The following is an 11,241-nucleotide window of genomic DNA, read 5'->3' as shown; positions in this document are numbered from 1 at the left end:
GACTGGAGGCGAAAACTGAAATGAATGTTAAATCATTCAGTGAGTCTATATAGAATAGATCTGATGATTCACATAAATACAAAAGGTATTTTAATTAATGATGCAATATTACATATTTTACTTTTTATTTTATAGCTTCAAACCATGATTAATCTTATGCTTCTAGTGAGTATTTTATTAATAATATAAATTTTATTTTATAAAATTGTATTTATTTTTAATTTTTTTTTTTACTTTTGCTTATGACGTTTGACCATGTTACTAAAGAATTAAATCTTCATTAAAGTTGTTTGCTCATTTCACATATAAATTATTTAAAATATTTATATATCTATTGTTTTATTTTCACATCATAAAATAATTGATCAGCATTTTAAGTCAAAATGGGTCCATGCATCTCTTGAAGTTTATGTGATTTTTATTCAGCTCAAATGAAAGAAATGTTTCAGCTACACAAAATGACCTCAAAAACCACAAAAAAACATCAATTAAAGTTTTTTATAGGTCAATACAAATGTTTAATGTTTACTTAATGTTTTACAATAATCATTAAAATATATTGGATTGATAGGCCTATATCTTGATAGAGATAGATAGATAGATAGATAGATAGATAGATAGATAGATAGATAGATAGATAGATAGATCTCACTTAGACTTTTCAGCAAAACTCTAAACACATTCTCATTCTCAAAACACATTCTGCACTCTAATGCACACGTCATCCATACTAGTAAACGCAAGAGGCAACAATCAAATACAAATAGAGAACACATAATTGGTTGAACACAACCACTCAAAACTGATTTAACCTGTTTCAAAAGATGCCCAAAGACAAGAAGAAGCACACTGATCACATGTTTACTCCTTTGATTTTTGTCCCTTTTAGTATTGTATACTGTAGTACAGTGGATTGTAGGCTGTATATTGTACAATGAACAAATTGTATGGTCCTGAACATTGTGCTTTCTATTTGTTAACAGTACTGAGTGCTCAATAGATTTTGACTGGTTGCAGGTTCATATCAGCAAAGAACAAGAATTACTGTATCACAGAGACAAAGAGTTTGTGAGATGCAGGGTACAGTACTGTTGAAATATGGGAATAAGGAGGAGGAAGAACAAAAATAAAATTGCAAAGAGCAAAGCAGAGTAGTAATTTCTGATCAATTTTGAGCTACTATGGTAGAACATGTTTTCGTTCATCAAAAGACAATGACGGAAAAATATGAATTTTGTTTTGAGATAAAAAATGTACTTCTCCCTGAGAACTATATGTTTTGAACCATGTGTTTTCTATTTTTTGGTGTATTGTTTACTGACTGCTTGATCATTTTGATCACTTTGTTTATGATTTTGAACACAGGTAAAACTGTTTTGAGGCGAAAGTTTAATTTTGCAAGAGGAGTCAGAGGTTTTGTGAATAGTGCTTGAAGATGAGGTTTTGTGTTTAATGTTTTCAGAAAATGGAGCAAGGTTTCAGAAATTGTGTTTTAGCAATTGAGAAAAACTGTAATGATGGATTAATTCAGGCTATAAAACACAGAGACACGTTCACTTGTTGCCAGACTTGCTGCCACTACTGGTCTGACGATCAGGATGTCTCACTGAATTATCACCTTCTCTTGTGCGTTCCCGATTAGGGAGGATCTCTATTGCAGGTCTGCCTGCAAATAAACAGCCAGTCGAGACAGATACAGAAGTTTCACTTACTGATTTGAGGATCAAAATATATGCATTAAATATCCAAGACATGGCTATAATTCAGCTCCAGCAGTTACTTCCAAAGGTAAGATTTCAATCAAGAGCTACATAAAGGTTAGTTTGTCAGCTTGTAATGTGCCTGAATTCACACGTAGGCTTATGTAAAAAAATTACATAAAAAAACAAGAACTAAACGATGCTGATGATTTCCCTCACTACTTGTAGCCTATTTCGCCATGAATGTAGGCGAAAATTCGGTTTTTATTTCTTTAAATAGTTTATCATTTATATGCAAGTCAGCAGTGAAAAAATCTGTCCCCCGCGCATGTCCTGTCCTGTGGCTCAGTACCCAACTTTTGAAATACACGTAAACATGTTTCTAAATCAAATTTCTTAAGTGGATTACAGGGCATTAAATATTTCTTTCCATTCTATCTATATTTCTTATTTTTGCTTTAAATCTGGTATTTACACAGTATTTGAATTATTGGAGCATACTGATTTCAATAGTTGGAAAAATCCATTAAACACTGTTATTTTTCCACAGGTTCTCATTCTTTGTGTTTGCATTCAACATACATTAAAGGAAAAACACTATTTCCTGAATTTAGTTCCACATTGATGTTGGATGACATTGTCGTAGGACAACTTAACTCAGAGACATGGACATATGTTCCAAGAGGAAATACTACAAATGAAGATGATGTGATTGACCCACAACATATTCGCATCATAATATATGTATGATGATTTTGTGGACAGATGGATTGTACTGGATGGTGGTAACCTTACAGACAGTAAGTAAAGATGATCTCAAATATTGTTTGAAATACAAAACCATAAACACTGTGTTGAACACTCCTGTCATATCAGTACTATAGTGCAGCTCGGTAACCTCACATTTTTTGGGAATATCCCATACTGTTCTCATTTGCCTCACCCTGCAGGTCTTAAGGTTCAGCAAAAGATGATTCTGTGTGAACTTCTGGACAATGACAAGCCAGGACAAATGATCACCAGGAGTTCTTCCAAGGGATTCACCACAGATGAGATGAGTTATCTTGATAGCAATTTTACAGTGTAACTTCTTATATCACACAGCAAGAGCTCAAACCACGTCTGGAACTGTCCATGTGGCGCCATGAGCATTTGTACTACCCAGCTTGTATAAAAACTCTGAGAAAGTACTTAAAAAAAAGACGGAATCAAGTTAAAAAGATAGGTACGTATTAAAATCATGCAGAATTAGCTTATAATATGATATAGTTTAACAAAGCAAAAATTAAACGGGATTTCTTCTGGACAGTCATCTTTGAATGGTGTAAAATTCACTGATATGCATTTCTCTCCTTTTTTCTACCCCTTTCTTGTATAGTAAAACCCAGAGTAAAATTAATTCAAAAAGCAAACTCAGATTCTGGAGGGTCTCGTGTGAGTTGTTTGGCAACAGGATTTTACCCTCGTCACATCAACCTGACCCTGTTCAGAGATGGACAGCCTGTATCTGATCATGCATCATGAGATCACTGGAGGAGATCTGCTGCCCAATGGTGACGGGACGTACCAGATGAGGAAGAGTCTGGAGATCAGTGCAGACAAACACAAATACAGCTGCTCTGCCACACACCTCAGTCTGGACAACAAACTCCACGTCACTTTAGGTAATGAGGTGTGAATAAATAAATAAATACTACAGAACTGTGTTTCTAATGTGTTTGTGACATTTTTAACTTGTTTGTTTTTAGAATTTGATCCTGGTGAACCATTTAAATCAGTGATTTCCTCAGTGCTGATAGTTTTGCCTCTGCTGTTGGTGTTTGGGACTGGAGCCATAAATACAGGAGACAAGCAGGTAGAACAGGTAGGTAAAAATGATCCATTTAGTCTAGTATAGATGTGATGCATTAGAAAACAAAATATTTATTAATTTATGATACAATACTTTATTGCCATTAATAATTCTGCTGGGTTTTTTTGTTGTTGTAATTCTTTGATGTTATAGCTTCATCTAAAAGTGATTATTCTACTCCTTCTAGTGAGTATTTGGTGTTAAATTTTATTTTATTTTATTTTATTTTATTTATCTCATAAAATGCTCACTTCTGCTCTGTAATTAAAATTAAAATTAATTTTGTTTTCAGCATCTGAAGAAAGTTTGGAAACAACATCAACACATAAAACACAACAGGAGGCCTCACATCTTTGATGAAGGATCTACCAGGAAGGCTTCTAATATAAAAATTGGCAATATATTTTATTGCAAATATTAATGTTAGTTTTATATATATATATATACATGTATTTATATGTATGACCCTGGACCACAAAACCATTGATGTATGGTTTGTTAGGATAGGACAATATTTGTCCGAGATACAAAATATTTGAAAATCTGGAATCTGACGGTGCAAAAGAATTGAAACATTGAGAAAATCACTTTTAAAGTTGTCCATTTATGTTCATGATTTTGCTGCATTCACTCACAAAAAGATTTTTTTATATATATTTACGGTAGGAAATTTACTAAATATCTTCGTTACTTAATATCCCAATGATTTTTGGCATAAAGGAAAAATCTATAATTTTGACCCATACAATGTATTGTTGGCTATTGCCACAAATATACCTGTGCGACTTGTGACTGGTTTTGTGGTCCAGGGTCACACACACACACACACACACACACACACACACACACACATATATATATATATATATATACACACACACATTGTTTCTGTTCTTTGACCATATGTTGAACAAAACAACCTAAACAACACATGTACACAGTTCTCAGATGTTGGTTAGTGGTAACGTGCAGGTAAAACAAATAAAATATGTCATCTTTTTTAGTAAGTGTTTTATTTTGATTGCTTTTATTTTTACAGTTTTATGCTTATGGACTCACAAGCAATGCAAGATTAAGTGAATGTCTGGTGTTTGAAATAATTATTAAAACAGGGCTTTGGCACCCAACGAGAACAGCCAGATCACACACTGCCAGAGTGACCAGTGATTCAGCTCACACATCCAATCTGAAACAGACAGCGACGTTACATGATGATGAATACAATGTGGAAACATCACAAAAACAAAACAAAGCCATATTAAGCCTTTGGTGATGACGACACGTGTATAATTTCCTATCCCAATTTAAAAATTATATTCTTTAAGCAGCTGCTGAATTATGGTGAATTAGATGAGTTAGATTTAGCCATGGTGAAATGTATAATTTTATTACAAGTGAGAAAGGAATGTTTTGATGTACAATTGTACAGTGCAATTTGACAAACAAAAATATTGACATTTTAAACAAAGAGAAACATCTTAAGGTTATGTTGTTTTACACTTTGCTATTAAAAATGACTGTGTATTTTCTCAGTTACTTTAATGCTTCCTCCACAATTATCCCTCTGTGCTAAAAGTATATATCTGAGATTTAAATAAAATTGTGATTTAACACCATTTGTACATTGCTATTCTTTAAAAGTGAAACAATGTGTAACCTTAAAAAAAAAAAAACGTCTCAGGTTACGACTGTAACCTATGTTCCCTGAGAACAGGGAACGAGACACTACGTCATCGACGCTTTGGGGAAACGCCTCAGGCGTGACAGGTGTCTGAAATCAAATATCAACTCCCTCAGGTCACACTGGGCTGTCAGTGACCGCACTCCCTACCGGTCATAACCCAAGCTATAAGATACCACAGAAAAACCTCCATAAACATCTTAGTTTAAAGGAAGGTCTACCTGGGCCAGCTCAAGGGCCTAGGACCACAATTTCAATAATAGAAGGGGTCTGTACTAGGGAATGTGGCTAGGGAACCCGAGGGAACCCCAGCCAGTCACTATTCAGGGGAAATCGCCACCTGAAATGTCGCCAGGCAGGCCTGATCTGGTGTCAAAACATAAGACACACAGTCTGGCCACTTCCTGTCTGTCCGAAGACAGAGCCTCTTGCCTTAGGCAAGGCATCCAACCCGAGGGACTGCGAAGCTGGCAGTGAACCACTTGGCCCGGATCTCAGAGACAGCAAAAATACCGGAGAGTAAGACTCATTGCATAGTCCTTAATCCGGTAGGCAAGCCCTATCAGGGAGGCCTGGTGAGGCCTATAACCTGATAACCACAGTATGTGGGAGCTCATATTCAGGAAAAACCTGGTGAGGCCTATTACCTGAAAAACCACAGTATATGGAAGCTTGTATCCAGAAAGGCCTGGTGAGGCCTCTGACCTGATAACCACAGTATGTGGGACCTCATATTCAGGAAGGCCTAAGGTCTCTGACCTGATAACCACAGTATGTGGGACCTCATATTCCGGAAGGCCTGGTGAGGCCTATAACCTGATACTTGATAACCACAGTATGTGGGAGCTCATATTCAGGAAGGCCTAGTGAGGCCTATAACCTGATAACTACTGAATGTGGGAGCTCATACTCAGGAAGGCCTAGTGAGCCCTCTGACCTGATAAACCACAGTATGTGGGAGCTCATATTCAGGAAGGCCTGGTGAGGCCTATAACCCGATAACCACTGTATGTGGGAGCTCATACTCAAGAAGGCCTAGTGAGGCCTCTGACCTAATAACCACTGTACGTGGGAGCTCATATTCAGGAAGGCCTGGTGAAGCCTTTTACCTGAAAACCACAGTATGTGGAAGCTCGTAACCAGGAAGGCCTGGTGAGGCCTATCACCTCAGACACGTCAGGAATCCTTTCTCAAAGAGCACCTACTAACCAAGACGAGGAGGGCCAAGACATGGTTCTCATCATGGGCCCAGCCCCAGGCCTAATGTAAGAGACACCTGGGGGAAGTTAGGAGAAGGCTCCGGGGAGATTACCCCTAGAGCCACTGAGTGCTCTTTTCCTGAATAACCTCCCTCAGATCCTGCTTCCTGCGGGAGTCGCGTCTCTTCTGCGTCCTGCTCCGGACAGGAGGGGGAGCACAAGAGGCGACACTGGCTCTCTGGGCCTGTCTATGGTCCTCAGACCAAGACGGGCCATGCCTTCCCGCCTGCTTGGGCGCAGACCCGGATCTCAACGGTATACAGCTTCTAAAAGCAGCTGAGCGCGCCCTCGCCTCCTTGAACTTTTCAACCACCGCCTCAACGGAAGGGCCAAAAAGTTCAGCAGGCGAAATCGGCGAATCGAGGAGAAAGGTTTTTTTTTTTTTTCGGTGGTGCATCCCATAACGTCCACCAGCTCCGCATACACAGGGCAGGATGGTTGAGATGGTTCGGTCTCCACCTGACTGACAGCATCATCAACCAAATCCTGCCCGTCTGGAAGAACACCAGCTGCAGACACATTAGAAGATAACAATAATATATCACCATCATCATCTACCTGCAGCTCGCCCTCGTCAGCGGACGAACTGTCTGAGAGGTTAACCTCCCTCTCAAGACAATCGGCCAGCTCCATCTGGGAACCCCATGATGAAAGTTGCCGCTGAGCCTCAGCACGAGCGGGACCATCACCACGGGGCTCAGATGCTGAACCTCCACCCTCGAGAAAAGGGTCAGACGAGAGCGGAGCGTCTTCAAATGAAAACGCTCACAGTTTGCACAAGAGGCTCTCCCGTGCGTGCTCTTCTTCCAAGAAAAAAACGCACAGATCGTGTGTGTCACCCGGCGTCAAAAATCTTGGGCATGGGTCTGCACACTTGCGAAAACTCTCTCACTTCTTCTCTGCGCGTTTCATAATGTTTCCTCTCCAAAGCGATATTCTCTTAAACAGACAAACAGTCCCTGAAGACGAAAAGATGTTGTCATGTTTTCAAGACTCCCTTTTTTACATCCAGGTCACGCGTTAATCATTCAAGCTGATGATTCACGGGCTGTCGCCGGTCAACATGATTGCCGTGAGTTGATATTTGATATTTGAGGCGTTTCCCCAAAGCGTCGATGACGTAGTGTCGAGTTCCCTTCGAAAGGGAACTGACATAACTCTCATGTTACGGTTGTTCCAGGAAATACAACTTGTTTAACTTGTTACAAACCTTGTTACCTGACACACATGGAAAATATCTGTATAGAGAAAGACATGGTTTAGCAACGAAACAACATGAAATTATTAGTTTTCCTCTGTGTGCTGTCATTTCCATCGGCTGTTTTTACAGGTAGGATTTCATAGAATTTCAACCCTTTTATTTGACACATTTACACAATCTTATTTCTTTGTTTTTGTTGTAGGATCTCAACATACTGCCTTTGTCTCAGATTCTGAAAAGAAAGTGATTTTTTTTATACCTTTTCTCACAGGTTCTCACTCCTTGTGGGGGCTGACAACTTACATTGAAGGAGAGACGCCATTTCCTGCATTTAGTGTTTTAAATATGTTGGATGACATTACAGTTGGATACTTTGATTCAGAGATGGACAGCTACGTTCCAAGAGGAAATACAACAAATGAAGATGAGGAGGTTGATCACATAAGTCATAGCATAAAGAAAGAATTGCGTCCTTTTATTTTGGATAGACTTGCAGGAAAATTTCATAACAAAACAGCAGGTAAGCTCATTGAGACAAATATCATAATCTTTTAAAGCACTGATCTTGGGAGTCATGAGGTCAGTGAGTCACGAAATAAGATGCTGGAGTGTGTTTTGATATCTGATATTCTTCTCGATCTAAACAGGTCCTGTAGTTTTTCAGGTACTGAGTCTGTGTGAAGTGTTGGACAATGACAAACCCGGGCAAATGATCACTAAAATTGCTTTTAATGGCTCCACTATAGAAGAAATGCGTGTTTTTGATGACATGTTCACACATCAAAGCATAGAAAAACCATCTGCACTACTTCTGGAGATATACAAATGGCACCTTGTAAATATATGTTATCCACGCTGCACAACGGATCTCAGGAGTTACCTTAAAAAGAGAGGAACTCAAAGGAAGAGGAAAGGTACTTTTCTACTGTTTTCTCCCCTGCATTTACTGTATATGCACTGCCAGCCCATAAAAGCAATTACATTTTTTACAATTACAAGTCTCTCTTGTTTCTTTTTCTATGAGTGAACAGATGCTTAATCTTCACAAATTGTTAATCGACATTTTCTACTAGTTGAGAAAATGTAGAAAGTGCTGCAGATTTTTTTTTTTTTTTTTTTTTTGAGTGTCATAATTGTAGGTCTACTGAATGCTAAAAACTGCATCATAAATGAGTGTATTTTCCACAGTGAAACCGCGAGTCAGACTGATCAAGAAAGCAAACTCAGATTCTGGAGGGTTTCGTGTGAGTTGTTTGGCAACAGGATTTTACCCTCGTCACATCAACCTGACCCTGTTCAGAGATGGACAGCCTGTATCTGATCATGAGATCACTGGAGGAGATCTGCTGCCCAATGGTGACGGGACGTACCAGATGAGGAAGAGTCTGGAGATCAGTGCAGACAAACACAAATACAGCTGCTCTGCCACACACCTCAGTCTGGACAACAAACTGGACATTGATTTGGGTAATGAGAAAATAAATATTGTTTTTGAGAAAATAATAAAATCTCCCAGTTTTGTTTGCCATTTGTTTGTGTCCATTTTAATGTGTTTGTTTTTAGAATTTGATCATGGTGAACCATTTAAATCAGTGATTTCTTCAGTGCTGATAGTTTTGGCTCTGCTGTTGGTGTTTGGGATCGGAGCCGTCATATATAAATACAGGAGGAGACGAGCAGGTACAGTAGGATCTACTCTGGAAGGAATGAAAAATACCTAGGCTGCATCCGAAGTCACATATTTCCTTACTATACAGTAGTGGCGAAAAACAGTGACAAAAGAAGTATGTGCAAAATAAAAGAGTAGGCAAAAAGTACCCAGATGAGCTATTACTCCCGGCAAGATTCTGAAGTGCACATATAATGGACAGTTTACTATCCCATGAGGCCACAGTAGAGGATTTGAGAATGGCATGCAGTGAAACAACTCAACTGACGCTGGCAGGTCACGTGATCCAGATTACATTCACTCATACTATATATAGAACATACCTTTTTAATGGTTGCAAAGTTGCTTTGTTCAAAATAAGTATACAAACTCAAGAGATTATGCGATTTCAGACACAGCCCTAGATATATCCTCAAGGAATTTTTATTAATGCTTTTTAACTTCCCTTCATGTTCTAGCATCATCTACAGGTGATTATTCCTCTGCTTCGAGTGAGTCATTTGTTTTAAATATTATTTTTGTATTATTATCACATCAGAGTGCAGTAAAGAGTAAAATGTATTGTTTACAATCACAGTTGATTACTGGATGCTATAAATATTATATTTATTTTATAATTTGATAATGTATTAGTTTTCATTCGCACATTCTGACTAATCAACATTTGATTTCATTTTCAGCATCTGAAGGAAGCACTGACACAAAATCAACACATGAAGCAGAAGAGGAAGTTACACAGATGAGTGAAACATTAAAGCTACACTGTGTAGGATTTTCTCCCATCTAGCGGTGAAATTGTACCAACTGAATATTACTTTCTAGCTCCTCCCATTCCGAGGGCGTTTTAACATCTACGGTGGCCGTATTATTTCAAATCTGCCGGCAGTCGAGAGTAATCTCCCCCTCGCATTCGTCACGGTGCAACTGAGTGTAAAAACGCAAAGGGCGAAGCTTGAATTTCCAGGTATGTCCCTCTTTGGCGAATGTATTTTCAAGATGGAGGTGCAACATGGCTGCCGCCATTCGAGCGACTCGCTTGTATGTATTCTAAATGGCAGATTCTACGCTTACAAGAATACTTTATTAGTTGGTAGAAGTAATTACACATTAATGAGCACATATAATTTTGAAAGAACAAAGTGTTTTTTGCTAAGAATCAACTTAAAAAATTACACAATGTAGCTTTAAGTAAATTAATGAACTAAGAACCTCTTCCAATTGTTAAATTAAAATGATTGGATTATTGTAAAAATAAAATAAAATAGTAACAGTAATAATTCAGTACATATACAATCTTGTGATGACAAACAAATCTTTTTTAACATTTTGTACAGATGCTCATAGCATTGCCTGCATCTCATTGCTTCTGTAAAGAAAATAATTTTAGACATTTATGCCATTCAATGAAATCCCAAAAGTATTTCACCATACACTGTAAAAAGATTAATGTTATACATTTTACAAGAAAATACTATTTCAGTTTTCTACTAATGTTTAATTCAGTGTGTTACTTGCTTTTTCTTTGAATTATTGGTGAAATTTACTAGCAATTTCTGAATAGAAATGGTTTCAAAGTAAATCCTATACACCCTTTTTTCAGTGTAGTTGCCAATGAATTCATTGTTTCTTTTTGCAGTGAATTTTAACCAGCTGTTCCCAAGGTTATTATTTAATTAAGTCATTTTTTGTATTTGTGCTCACTAAAATGATTTTATTATAGCAGCGTTTGAATTGTGTTTTAAATTGGGTTTAAAGCATTTAATTGAAAAAGACAATAAATAAGCAATATATACAAATGTATTCAGTAGAAAAATATGTTATCTGATAAATAATTACAAATAATTAATGCAACAAACAAATAAAGTCTTGCTTTTGGCGT

The 11,241-nt window shown here is 37.6% G+C and overlaps 1 protein-coding gene across 2 annotated transcripts; it reads left to right on the top strand.

Moving 5' to 3' along the window:
* Positions 1-7,715: 7,715 nt before the first annotated feature.
* LOC307151006 (major histocompatibility complex class I-related gene protein-like) lies at positions 7,716-11,241 on the top strand. Of its 2 annotated transcripts, XM_079858733.1 has the most exons (7): positions 7,716-7,822; positions 7,965-8,213; positions 8,341-8,607; positions 8,882-9,160; positions 9,257-9,373; positions 9,821-9,853; positions 10,043-11,241. In XM_079858733.1, the coding sequence occupies exons 1-7, from the start codon at positions 7,768-7,770 to the stop codon at positions 10,147-10,149; spliced, it is 1,107 nt and encodes a 368-aa protein (XP_079714859.1). In that variant the 5' UTR covers positions 7,716-7,767; the 3' UTR covers positions 10,150-11,241. The 2 variants fall into 2 exon arrangements, with proteins under 2 accessions (XP_079714859.1, XP_079714858.1); XM_079858732.1 differs by having other exon boundaries at positions 8,882-9,373.

Source organism: Squalius cephalus (assembly GCF_949319135.1).
Source record: "Squalius cephalus genome assembly, chromosome: 23".
NCBI classification, from domain to species: domain Eukaryota; kingdom Metazoa; phylum Chordata; class Actinopteri; order Cypriniformes; family Leuciscidae; genus Squalius; species Squalius cephalus.
The sequence above is the reverse complement of the archived record's forward strand: the minus strand, read 5'-3'. Positions and strand labels throughout refer to the sequence as shown.